The 14,381-nt window shown below is 36.1% G+C and overlaps 2 protein-coding genes across 2 annotated transcripts; one reads left to right on the top strand and one right to left on the bottom strand.

Annotated features, from left to right (window-relative positions):
• Positions 1–3,411: 3,411 nt before the first annotated feature.
• LOC127192200 (olfactory receptor 52K1-like) lies at positions 3,412–4,356 on the top strand. The gene has a single exon (XM_051149522.1). The coding sequence runs from the start codon at positions 3,412–3,414 to the stop codon at positions 4,354–4,356; it is 945 nt and encodes a 314-aa protein (XP_051005479.1).
• Positions 4,357–11,402: 7,046 nt separating this feature from the next.
• LOC127192198 (olfactory receptor 52A1-like) lies at positions 11,403–12,350 on the bottom strand. The gene has a single exon (XM_051149521.1). The coding sequence runs from the start codon at positions 12,348–12,350 to the stop codon at positions 11,403–11,405; it is 948 nt and encodes a 315-aa protein (XP_051005478.1).
• Between the last annotated feature and the right edge of the window lie 2,031 nt (positions 12,351–14,381).

Below are 14,381 nucleotides of genomic sequence, written 5' to 3'. Positions count from 1 at the left end.
AGGGACCCAGGGAGGAAAACCGAACCAATTTAAACAGACCTCAAGCTCAAACACTCCATCTTATTCTTGAATGGAACAGCTCTTCCTCAAGCCTTCAGTGTACTGGGATCACTCCAGGCTCACTGTGACCAGATATATAACCGTCTGCAGGTAGGACTCCAGAAAAAGGGGCAAAAGGAGAAAAAGGGGATGAAAATGTCCTGGGACACAGAAACTATATACATAGATTTTCATTTATTTTTAACCAATTAACACAAAATAGCTCTAAATCTGTTGTAGAGCTTTGCAATTTTTTTTTTTTTTTTTTGGCATCAAGAACTTTATGTTTCTGGTCACACTCACATAACCCTAGTATAATTTGAAATGATCCATTACAAATCCTATATGAAGTATAAATTCAAAAGAATATTTAGATGTCTCTCAGTAGTTTTCCATGTGAAAATATTTTGTTTGAAATTCAGTGCTAAAGAGTATCTGGAGTTAATAAAAAGAAAAATTTACTCTGTCCAGATGAAAGCCTTCACTTACCAGGAAACTGGGACAGAGGGGAGGACATCCTATTGGGATTCTAGATGAGAGAAGCATGGGAGAATAGCAAAGTAGAAGGATCCAGAGGGTCCTAGAAACCTACAAGTAGGACATTATGATAGGCAGATTTGGGCCCAGGGGTCCGGCTCAAACTAAGGCACCAGCCAAGGACAATACAGGCAGTAAACTTTAAACCCCTACCCAGAGTTTTTCAATTTTTTAAGATTGACCAGAGACACTTATTTGAAGAAGGAAAAAGAGCCCAAATCTTTCAAATTTTTATTCTTGAATTGATTGCATCTTTACTTCTACTAATATTCACATACCATTGCCAATGTTTTATGATATCCCAGATTAAAAAAAATTGTCACTTTGCTTAAAGTTCTAATGCTGTGATGCTGTCATCTGGGGAATATCATTAATAATATTCCTCATAGATGTTTACACAGTTTCCCTTGGAAACCACATCATGTACTACATTTCTGGCTTTGTGACATATTGCTTTTGGCTGTAAAGCAACTATTTATGATAGGATTCTGCCTTCCAATAGATTAAACTATATATTACTATTTTAATTCACATTATATACACAGATGTCTGGCTACAATGACTTCAAATATTTTCTTTTTAACTATACGGTTAACCTAGAAGCATTAGAATACAAAATATCAATATTTTCTAATATTTACTCCCGCAGTATCAGTTCAAGACTTTTCATCATCTTCATCACAGTTTTTTATAATTAACAAATTTATAATACAATGGTTTTATATCCTACTTAAAATTGATATTACATTGAAAAATAAGAGCTCTTCCATTTTAGAACTAAAACATATTTTAAGAATAATGGCAGATACAAGGATGTAATATCCACATAGGGATTGACTGCTTTATATAGTTCATCTAATTTTTTACATGAAATCTTTTGATTTAACACCTACTTTGAAAGAGAGCAAGGGAGGAATATATGTGAGCATTTAGAGGGAGGACCAGGAAGGGAGAAATGATGAAATTATAATATAATATAAAAAAGAAAAGAAAGAGATGAGATAGAGTCACATAGAGTAAGTTTAGGTCTGAAATTCCAAAGATTTTCATATTGCTTAATATGTCATGTTATCTCCCAGGGGACATGTCTATTGGTAAGCATATGCGTGCCTTTGAGAAAATGCAATTTTAATATGAAAGATTCATGTCTGAATCAGTCAAAATACTATGTAAAAAATGTTATAGTGGAATTTTAGCCCAGCTATCACAACATATTGCACTCTTACATGTTTATAATGATTAAATTATATTATAAAACCCTCTATTTATTTACTACATAATCTAAGCTGAGACATGTGTGTGTATTTTCATTGTCATTATAAATTTGAGGATGTACATCTGCCAGAAACTTAACAATAACTCAGTGAGAGTCAGGTGCAGTGACTTTCCAAGCTGTGTCCATAATACCAGCACTCAGGAGGCTGAGGTAGAAGGACCATAAATATGAGAATGACCTGGTTTCCTAGTGAGTTTGAGGTCAAATGGGCTACATAGAAAGACCTTGTTTCACAATAAAATCCCAAAAAAAAACAGCAATAAAAGCCAAGTTGTTAGACTTACGAATAATTTGGAAACGTTAAACATGCCATGGGTGGATTTGATATGGACATAACTATGAAACCCTAGTAATACAAAAAAAAATTATCAATTACAGGAAATATTTGTGACCATATATATATATATATAGTATTCTTATGTAAAGCAACTTTGGAATACATGCTTTGATTCATGATCTTATTAACATTTCTCCTTTTATGTGATATTCATTAATATTATACAGTTGAAATGTTTAATAAATTTATGAAGTCTAAGCTAAACAGAAAAATTTATGTTTCTATAAAAATACTTAAATGGTTTATAATATTTAATGATTATAATAATATTATTTTTGTAGACATGCTTATTGAATTGTCCTTAAAATACTACTCCCTATAAAAACAGAACCAAAGTTTTCCACAGAACATTACTAATTGCCCTTGACCTTTGCCCACTCCCCAATTGTGCTTTACTGAATGTCCTAGAAAAATAATAAATTATTATCTATTGAGGTCTTTTGAGATTTCAATTTTGTCATCCAGAACATCTTTTGTTCTACCAAAGTGATCATCTGTCTTTCTATATAATTTCCCAACAGAGTTCCTGGATCTTTTGTCAGGATGAACTATTCTTATCTAAACATTTCCAGGGAAGAATTCTAAAGCACAAAGTCCAATCTCCCAAACAAAACTAACACATAATTATATTCAATGTCCTTGGCTGGAGTAAGTACTTCAGTGACTGGCTTGTTTGTTACATGCACACACTGCTTGTAATGTGGAAGACATCTTATATCCCACCACCTAGGTGGTCAATTTAGAAAAGGGTAAAAGTTGAGTATTATGCAATCAGAACAACAAGAATGTCTAAACCATGGAAATTGTATATGTTTAATGAGAACTTATTTTTGAAAAGGTTTTTGCTAGTCAGGCGGTGGTGGCACACACCTTTAATCTCAACACTCAGGAGGCAAAGTCAGGTAGATTTCTGAGAGTTAGAGACTATCTTGGTCTTCAGACTTAGTCGAGGACAGTCAAACTATACAGAGAAAACCTGTCTCTAAAAACAAAATAAAACAAAAAATAATAAAGAAAAGCTTTTTCTCTTCTCAGAAAGTTTCCCTGGATTTTCCTCATTTCCACTCCGAGTAGCTCAAGTATTGCTTTGATCATCAATTTACTAATCATTACCATCATAAACTACTGTTCTGACCACTATAACTCTGCGTGAGGACAGGAAATTCATATTATATTGTCCTTGTTCTCCCTAGGAACCAGATCTTGAAGAGCTCCCGTGATTATGCCCTCATGTAATAACTCAATATCTCAGCCCTTGATATTTATCCTGGCTGGAATCCCAGGCCTGGAATCTTCCCATGGCTGGTTCTCTGTGCCTTTTTTCTTGATATTTGTAATAACCATCATAGGAAATGTCACCATCTTAAATATCATTCGGATAGAAAAGAGTCTCCATGAACCTATGTTTCTCCTTTTGGCTATGCTATCAGTTGTGGACCTGTGCCTGGTTACAGTCACTGTACCCAGAATGCTAGGAATCTTCTGGATGAATGCCAAAGAGATCAGTTTCGATGCCTGCCTCACACAGATGTTTTTTATCCCTTCCTTTTATGTAATGGAATCAGGAATTCTCTTGGCCATGGCTTTTGATAGATTTGCAGCTATCTGGTACCCTTTGAGGTACACAACCATCCTTGATAGCAACATGCTGGTGAAGATGGCACTAGCTATACTGGCAAGGGCAGTGGCAGTGCTAACCCCTGCACCCATCCTGATAAAAAGGCTGAAACGATTCCAAACGCAGGTCATTAGTTATTCCTACTGCGCATACATGGCCGTTGTGATGATTGCTTGTGGAGATATTTCCAACCATGTTATCTACGGCCTCATGGTTATTGTAGCATCTGTAGGTGTTGATCTACTTTTTGTCATTTTGTCATATGTGCTAATCCTTTGTGCTGTCTTTCACATTCCATCTTGGCAAGCCAGGAGCAAAGCTCTCAGCACATGTGGTTCTCATCTTTGTGTCATTGGTCTGTTTTATTCTCCAGTTGTCTTTTCTGTCTTAGCCCAGATTTTAGGCTATCATATGGCTCCCTATTTACAGATTATAATTGACAATTTGTATTTCCTGGTGCCTCCCATGGTCAACCCCATAATATATGCAGCACGTACCAAACAGATCCGGGAACGGTTGTTGCAGGTACTCAACTGCCACAGAAACTGAGCCGGTACCCATAATGAGAAGAAGACCGAAGACATTGATGGATTGGATTAGGTGTTATATACAGCCAGAATATAAAATAATTTCTGCCAGTAATGATTTTCTTGAGGAGGGAAAGATGGTAATAATTCAAGAGGAGAAATCGGTCATGGTGGGAATATAAGTAGGGCATGTTATTTCCATCACAATGCCAAAAACTTTCACAATTCATAAGCGTGTGCTTTAAAAATGTTTTACAGAATGCAATCATAGTCCTGTATTGTAAATTTTATTGTTTATTTAATCAAACAGTGTCACATGAACTGGAAACAGTTTCAGAGTGATGTAAGAGTACCACTGAATTGTGTGTTATTAATGCAGTGCTGATTTAATTTTGTTCCTTCGTGGTCATGTTTTCTCTATTTCCCCAGCACAATCATATATTATAAAAGAAAATTATATTAAATATAGATATATAAACATATCTATGAACTCATAAATAAACAATGAGCTTACTTTCTCTGTTACAATACATTAAAGTGTAAATAAAATGGTCATATGGGTTATATGATAAAATGCCTTTAGAGATAGACATTTTCTAAATTAACTACTCAGAAAGCAAAAATACTATGGCAGTGAGACTCAGCGGTATTATTCTTGGACATATACCTAAAAGATGATATATGCTTTATGACAGAGACACCCACACATCCATGTTTTCTACATCTATGCTCACAAGATCTAGGAAATAAAACTAGTCTAGATATCTTTTGGTAGATGAATGGATAATGAAAATGTGTTAGCTATACACAATGCATTTTATCCAGTGATAAAGATGAATTAAAATATAAAATTTACCAGAAAAGGAATGAGACAGAAAAATACTATAACCCAGAGGTAACCCAGGCCCAAAGACAAATGTTGTCTATTCTTCCTTATATAAAGATCCTGGTGATTAGTTTTTGGACTAGTTCCCTTAACTTTGAGTGCTGGTAAGGTCAGACAGATAGAATGGAGACATTAGAGAGAAAACTGATAATAAAATACAAAATACATGAAAGTGTATGAGAAGAATATTCTAGGTGGAACGAATTTTCAGGAAAAGTATCAGTAGACTAGGAAACAGCCCAGATGTCCCTCAACCAAAGAATAGATAAAGAAACTATGGTACATTTACACAATGGAATACTACTCAGCTATTAAAAACAAGGAAATCATAAAATATGCAGGCAAATGGATGGAATTACAAAAGATCATCCTGAGTGACATAACCCAGATCCAGAAAGACACACCTTGGCATGCACTCACTTATAAGCACATATTAGCTATACAGTACAGGATAACTATACTACAATTCACAGATCCAAAGAAGCTAAGTAACAAGGAAAGCTCAAGGGAAGATGCATGAAACTCACTGAGAAAGGGAAATAGAATACACAGTGGAAGTGCTTTAAGAGAAGGAACAGGGTAGGAGAAGGAGTGCTGAGGGAAATGAGGGCAGGGATCTGATGTGGGAGGTTGGGAGACAGGAGGACAGAGGACTTGCAGAAAGAAGAGAAACCATGACCTGGGGTATCTCTGAAACAGGCTGAAGACCTATGACAGGGTACACTCCTGGAAAGATGTGGTGGTGACTCTAACTAAGACCACTTCTAGCAACAAAGGACTGAAGGGGCCACTCTCTAACCAGATGGGACTCCTTGTCAAGGGAGGGGAACACCAACACACCCTAAAAAACCCTGACCCAAACTTTACCCTGCCTACAAGATGTGCTTTCAGAGACTGAAACACCAACCATAGACCAGGTATGGACTGGACCTAGCCACTGTGCACATATGTACCAGATGAGCACCTTGCTCTTCATGTGGATCCTCTAGTATTGGGAGTGGTGGCTGTCTCTGACAAGGAGTTTCTTGCATGCTTTTCGATCACTTCCCCCTGGCAGTCCCCTTTCCAGGTCACTCTGTTAGAGGATGTTCTCTGTCCTTATTGAATTGACCTACTGGGATAGGTAGGTAGCAGGGCTCCCCTTTTATGAGGGGTAGTGAAGAGAGAATACAGAAAGAGGGATGGAGGGTTGGACCAGGAGGAGAGGAGGGATGTAAAGTGAATACATAAATTAGTTTTTTAAAATAATGTTATATTCAACTGGGCTCAGAGGCACATACCTTTAATCTCAGCACTCAGAGAGGCAGAGGCAGGTGGATCTCTGTGAGCATAAGGATGGTCTGGTCTACAAGTGAGTCCAGGACAGCTGAGGCTACACAGATTAAATCCTGTCTCAAAAACGTGTTGTATTCTGTTCTATAATTGTAATTTAGTAATATTACACATATAAGCTTACTAAAAATCTTTGTAATGTATGCTTAAGACAAATGAACTTTGTGGCACATGAATTTTTCATTAACATCTTAAAATAATAAAATAAATTATTTATTTTAGAAAAGTACAAGTTTAAAACAAAATATTGCTTTATTTTATGAAATTATTATATTATTCTACACATAAAATATAACTCACAAACTTTTGTTTTAATATTTTAAAGTGTATGATCATGTTTTAAGGGCATGGGTGCCTAGTAATGAAATTTCAGGTTTCTAATTAATCTTGCCTTTAAAGTTCCTTTTACGTCATTTTATTTTATTTTATTTTTATGAGTTTATCTTTATTAGATAGATTTTTTAAAAATTTATTCTTGTTACATCTCAATGTTTATCCCATCCCTTGTATCCTCCCATTCCTCCCCCCCCCCCCATTTTCCCATTATTCCCCACAAGAGGTAAACTTTAAACCCCTTCCCAGATCTAGCCAATGGTCAGAATATTCTCCACAGTTGAGTGGAGAGTGTGATATGACTTTCTTATGTCATTTTAATATTGATAGACTATGTATGCAAATGCTATCCATTAGTTTCATGTTGATGTCAGTTTATGCATTGCATTAAATCAGCTACGTCACATTTTTTTAAACATGAATTCATTTGGTTGGGGTGAGGTAGACCTTTAGTCTCAGTGTCAACTGAATAAATGAGAAGGTTTAAAGTCAGAATATTCTAGTGCCATGTATCAAAACTATATCTCAGAGAAGCATGGCTAATATCTGAGTGACAAGCATCAAACAGTAAAGGTGAAAGTAATAATGAAGCATGGCCAGAGGTCTGCCCTCTTACAGAACCCCGAGAAATTCCTGAGGACTCCACTGAAATTTCCTGCTTGTCTACACAAAGTAGCGTGCTCAGTGCTAAAGCTAGCACAGTGAATTATCCCAGCAAGTTCCTCTCTTTTGGGTGTGTGCCCCAATGATATGCAGGGGTGTCCAGTAACAAGAAGAACAATGGTGAACTCCATTATGACTGAGGAAAGCAGAGGAAGAAAGCCCAAGAAACAGAGTGGAAACTAAGGTCCTCTGTGGGCTAAATACCTATTCAGGGGAAGACCATGGTCCTCACAGGACACAGAAGACTCCACTAGACTCTCTATCTTTACTGTCACATCCATCTTTAGTGATGACGGCCTTTGGAACACCCAGAACTCAACAGTGATATTGACCTAAATGAGTCAATGACAGGAGTGTTGGCAGCAAGAGGGGAATAGCTATATGGTAGCAGTTAGAGGCATAAGCTCTGGGGCCAAAAGGCCTGAGCTTGAATTCTGGCTCTGCCATTTTGAGTTTGTCATCTTTGGGAAAGAAGCTTAATCAGCTTCCATATGTGCAAAAGGTAAATGGTCATGACAGTATTTGATTTACAGGATAGCTACAACAATTAAGTGAGGTAATATGCAAATACTGCTTAGAACATTGTTTAACGCTCTTGGCATGTTAGCATTATTGAAGGATGTTAATGCCTAGCTGTAGTGGGGGTGGGGTGTGGAAATGGGTCTCTTAATTCTTTTTATTTAAATAATTTACTCAGACTACATCTCAATTGTTATCCCCTCACTTGTAATTTCCCATTCCCCCTCTCTCCCTCTTTCATCCTATTCCCCTCCCCTAGGTCTGTGACAGAAGGGGACCTCCTCCCCCACCATATGATCACAGCCTATCAGGTTTCATCCTGAGTCCCACCAGGCCTCCACAGCAAGGAGAAGTCCTCAAATAGGGGCCACCAGAGTTCATGTCAGAGTCAGTGCCTTAATTTCATATTGACTTCACTTTCTGCAATCCAAAGCAAGTTTATACCTGCTCAAATGTCACCATCATTACTTGTACTAATTTGGAAGTAACTTGACTTTATAAATAGCCAATAAAACCACATCATATGTAATGTAAATGAGCACTATTCTAACCTCCTTGATTCCATTTCTATACTATTCTATACATCTTAGACTATACTGCAATGAAGTCTGCATTTTAGCCTTTTGTTTTATTGTAGTGAAAAGACAATGACCACCTTTAGGATTTTTAAGTATATCCTATATCTCACTGAAATCATGATGTCTTAGAGAAGAGCTCTAAAACTCACTCACATGCTTAAGTGAGACTTTATATTTTATTTTTTTAGCTCAGGTTCTACTACTAGGACAAAAGTACCAGTATATGAGTGACGTATTATGAAAAGGTATTTATTTGTGCAACTTTCAGGATTAAATGTCATTATCGGAGTACAGGTGAGCCCTCCCTCCCCTAGATGTGTAATAGTGGAAGACACCATGATGTAAGCATGTGTGGAGATGCAGATTCTATGATGTCCTGGGTTGTTTTCTCTTGCTACAGTGACCAGAATCCTAACAGAGTAGAAAGCATTTACTTCTGTTTACAGATTATACTCTAACATGTGCAGAATCCAATGCAGGAACCTAGAGACAGGGACTGAGGCAGAGACGATGGAGGAAAACTCCTTACTGCATTGCCTCCTCTGGCTTGCTTATCTACCTTTCTGATAAAGCCCAAACTCAACAACAAAGGAAGGTACTGCTCACAGTGAGCAGGGCCCTTCACCACTCAGCAATTAAGAAGATGCCCCACGAATATGCCAAAAGACCAGTCTGATGGAGGCAATTTCTCCTCCCAGGTATATCTAGGTTTGTGTCAATGTAACAAAAATTATGACATGTGGTAAGACAGAAAAACATAGATAGAATATCCCATCTGTTCCTCCATAAATGCTTCTCTCACAGAACTAATTTACAGTGCCATATGAATTCTTTTAATCCCTGCTGAGACCAACACATTACATAATATAACATTTCTTACAAGGCTACACCTCTTGGCATTACCACATTGCAGATCCCAGTTTGTGGGTAACAAATCATATGCAATAGACAACACTACTAAAAAACAACTCACAAATCCCCACTCCCACAGGAGTGACTTGCAATTATCAGTTTACTTTCAGCCTGTCTGAGCTACACTTCTGGGTTACAGCTTCCATGTGCTGACCACAAGGAAATGATTCTTTGAGGATAGTACCTCAGTGATATTGGTCGCTTACTACTCAGCTGACTCTTCAGCCCCAGCTAACCTAGCCAGCACTGGCTGCTCCAATACAGCAAATTGTACTTCCACAGTCTTTCCTTTTTCTTTTATTGAAAATAGATGGTTTTCTTCACATAATACATTATAATTTTGGTTTTCTCTCCCTTTGTTCCTCTCAACTCCTCCCCACTTCTCCTTGTATCTTGACCGACCTCTTTTCTGTCTTTCTGTAGAAAGCAAACAGGCATCTAATAAAAAAATTTTTTTAAAAGTCATCAAACTCAGAGGACCAGAGGGAAAGAAGGGTTTCAGGTGAAGAGCAATTGAACAGGGGAAAGGAATGAAATTAAATGGCTACTATTTGTTATATAAATGTATGAAACTATCAAAAATAAAAAAATAACTAAAGGGAAAGAAACCACAGCTTTCAAGAGCTACTTTTTTCTTGCTTCTAATATTCTTCTCTACATACCTGGATTCACATATTTGTATAAATTTAGTACATTCAATATATACATATTAATTATTAAAATATTAATTACTAAAGATTATGCATTTCATTACAACACTGTCTCTGTAGGAAACGAAGAATGTTCCTTCTATTCCAGTAAAAAATAAGAATAGTAAACACTGTAATAAAACACAAACTTCCATTGAACAAGGTGACATGCAACATTGTTATATACTGAGAGATACTTTATAACTTTTCTAAATATCTAAATCTTTAGATATCTTCTTATAAAATCTTGTATTTCTCAGTAGCCATCAGTTTTCTATACTCTATTATCTTCTGTGTGACATGAGGGAACTAAGAAGAATAAGATTTATTCTGCTTATATAGTTTGTTTCTCCCACCTAAAATAGTTTAGGTGCAGATTTAAAGACTGCTCATATGCTCTCAGGTGGCTCCACATGTTTCCTGAAGAGAGCTCATGTTCACATCAAAAGAGTTTTCAGATTCAGAGAGTATAATTTACTAACAAGTATAACTTGCAGGGAGTGCTATAGAAGAATTCACTGATCATCTTGTAAAAATCCAACCAAATTCTCTGTTCAGAGTCCCAGGCTACAGATGTGGTTACCACATAAAGGTTTTTATACAAGGGAAATTAAGTTTGTTTAAAAAGTTTGACATTAAAATGTCACATTTAACATGATATCCTCCATGCAATTTTGTATGATTTATTTAAAAATCTAGATTAGTTGCTTCTCCATATAAAGCCAAATATATTGGTTTAGCCGTCTTGTACCTTACCTAATATTACATTAATTTTACTCAATGTTTTTATGATCACTGTAGAATCATAGGACACATATGTCACTGTTAGCAACAGGAGAAAAAAGCCCTATCTTTTGTATTACAGAATACACAATAGATGTCTGGGTTGGGAGAAAAACAAAATAGATATAAGAATGCAAGAAATAAAGGAAACAAAACAGAGAAGAAAAACTTAGATGAGGGAATCACAGGGAAATATGAGATACATTTGTATTCTTGTTTATTCCATGTTCAGACTGATTTTTTTCTTGGGAATATAGACTTTTAATGGAAGATCGCTATACTGGAAGAAATTAATAAAAATAGACATGTGTATTATAGGTAGCTTTAACATGCAACTCTCTAGTTTTCCTCTGAAACAATACTTTAAGGATCATTACTGAGTATTAAACTTTAAAACAAAAATTTGCACAACCCATTTGCGGATCTCCTTCGTCTTCACACCATAAACAATTGGGTTAAGGGCTGGGGGCAGAAGCAGATAGATGGTAGACAATAGGATGTGAACATATGGTGACACATGACCAAAACGGTGACTGAGAAAGGAAAAAAAGGCAAGGATATAAAATTCCAGGAAGACAACAATATGAGCTGTACAAGTGTTGAATGCCTTGCTTCGTGCCTCTTTGTGAGGAAGATGAAAAACAGCTCGGAAAATCAAAATGTAGGAGATTAAAACAAATATCATGTCAAAACCCAGAATTGCAAAAGCCACAAAGAGCCCGTATGATTTGTTAATATGGACGTCTTCTGCTGCCAGCTTGACTACAGCCATGTGCTCACAGTAAGAATGGACAATTACAACAGAGTGGAACCATTGTAGTCGCTTGAGAAGAATGGGTAAAATCCCAACGAGTACCGTTGCCCGAACTGCAACCATCAAGACCACTCGTAGTAGAAATAAAGGCGTAAGGATGGAGCTGTGCCTCAAAGGATCACAGATGGCAACATACCGGTCAAAGGCCATGGCAAGCAGGATGCCAGATTCCATTCCTTGCAAGGCATGTATGAAGAAGAGCTGGGTTAGGCAAGCATCAAACGCCATGGAACATGAACCAAACCAGAAGATGGCTAACATTTTAGGAGCAATGGCTAAGCAGAGACCAAGGTCAGTAGCTGCCAGGACTGCCAGGAAAATGTACATGGGTTGGTGTAGACTGCGTTCTCTGAGGATAATGATTAGCAGGAAGATGTTTCCCAGCAAAGCCACAAGACATAAGACAAAGAAGGGAAATCCAATCCAAAATTGCACGTGCTCCAGTCCAGGGATGCCAATCAGAGTCACCATCCTTGGGTTCAGATAAGACAAGTTGGTATACCCCATGAAGCTGATAAATCTTCTACTCACAACTTATATTGACACCCAATCAGAGAAAACTGGTGAATGTGAAGAGCATTCACAATTCTTCTCAACATCTTACACATACAGATAGAAGTATGAACATGTGGCTTTAAATCTTTGAGCATCAACTTAGTTTTATAAGAATGTGGTTCTCTGGTATTCTTATAAATCCAATGTTCTTTTCTTTAGGAAATGAATATGACATTATGTTCATCTTCTAAACATTATATAAGTAAAATTTTTGTTGTCTCATTGCTTTATTTCTGTGAGTTTCTGTAGTCGCACCAGCTGGTCGCAAAGAAAGTAAATGTGACTCCATATCCATCTCCAAACTCTGCATACATTCTAGACTATGTTAAATGTTACTGTGGTCATCCATCTCTTAACCAGGTGATAATGCATACGAGTCCTTGTAAATCTCAGAGAAAAGCATTAATTAAAAACACAGAAATGTCAATGAAGAAAATAGGAACCATAAGCTAAGAAAAGCACAGTCTCAAACCTGGAGTATTTAAACATGCATATTGTACTAATGTAGTGCATAAGCAGTAAAGCAGCAGGGTACTGAGATATATAGTGGAGTTCAGTGTAACTTAATTTTATTTTATTCATTTTTGTTACTAGTTGGCAATTGAAATAATTTCTGACACTACTGGCTTTAGCAACTCAAAGATGGTTTAAATTTCTCTTCTCAAAATTTCTTAATTCTTTCTCATTGGCAAAAAGTTAAAACCTACCCCTATCAAGTCTACTCTCTTGTCTTTTAAATTTTTCACTAATAACTCAATGAACATAAAGTTGTATACATTTTCATTCTACATGCTCTATTATTAATCATACATAAATATAATCACTCACTGAATAGGGATAATAATTCTGAGTGTAATTTTAAAAATACTTCTTATTGGAAGAAACTGAGAGGATACCATGTGAAAACTATATGAAAAGAACATGTTATTCATAATAATCAGCACATTAATACATATGCATGTACAAATTGAATGTCTTCAATGTCACAGAATATGAAATATTTCAGTACATGAGGAAAAGTAGAAATATTTCTATAAGAGCTTCTCTAGACACAGAAAAATTGAGAATATGACCAAGAAAATAAAGAGATACTGATTAAAATATTGGAAAATGTGTATCACAAAGTTATTAAGATGCCTGTTTGAAGTGAGATTACCAGTAGGAGTAGGAATTTACTTAAAAGTAATTATAAACAAAAATATAGTTCTTTTGTGAATAGGGCACAAATTGTTGAGGCAAAATGTAAAGGAGCTGAAAAAGACATTCCATATGATATCATTACTTAAGCACTGATTGATGATCTAAGGACAGAAGACAAATTTAGCTTTGGTCTCATCATCATAGGTAATTCAAGGATCACATTTAATAGACAATAATGCAAGGATCACATCTCATAGTTTTAATTGCAGAGATCATCTCTTATTTATTTAGTATAATATATGAAATTGTGGTATATAAATATATAATATAATTTTAAATAGTTGTATATAATTTGCTTTTTGTATCAGGAAGTACATCATCAGCAACATATATTTCCCTGATAATCTAGATTTCAGGTATGAGATGTGAGCTGCAACTGCTCAGAAAGCAGGATTAGATAAAGAGCTAAGAAAGATGGCATGCCCCTATATTTGACTCTTCATTTACTTACAACCCTTCTGCTCAAACTATATGCCGGTTTGCACGCACACACACACACACACACACACACACACACACACACACACACACACACACACATATATACACACACACATACATGCTTCCAAAGCACAGACTATCTCTTTGTAATAAGCTGTTTGGCAAAATTTTATTAAAAAGATACCTTGAGAATCTTATTCTCACCTTGTTACTAGTTAATGTATCTATCATGTCTTCCTCATATACAACTAAAATAATGGTACAAAAATTACCTTCTATCTCTTCCATCTCAACTTTTCTCTACATCTAGATGTTATACTGATCCATGTGAAATACTATTAA

The sequence above is a fragment of the Acomys russatus genome, chromosome 7 (genome assembly GCF_903995435.1).
Source record: "Acomys russatus chromosome 7, mAcoRus1.1, whole genome shotgun sequence".
In the NCBI taxonomy this organism is placed as follows: Eukaryota; Metazoa; Chordata; class Mammalia; order Rodentia; family Muridae; genus Acomys; species Acomys russatus.
The sequence above is the reverse complement of the archived record's forward strand: the minus strand, read 5'-3'. Positions and strand labels throughout refer to the sequence as shown.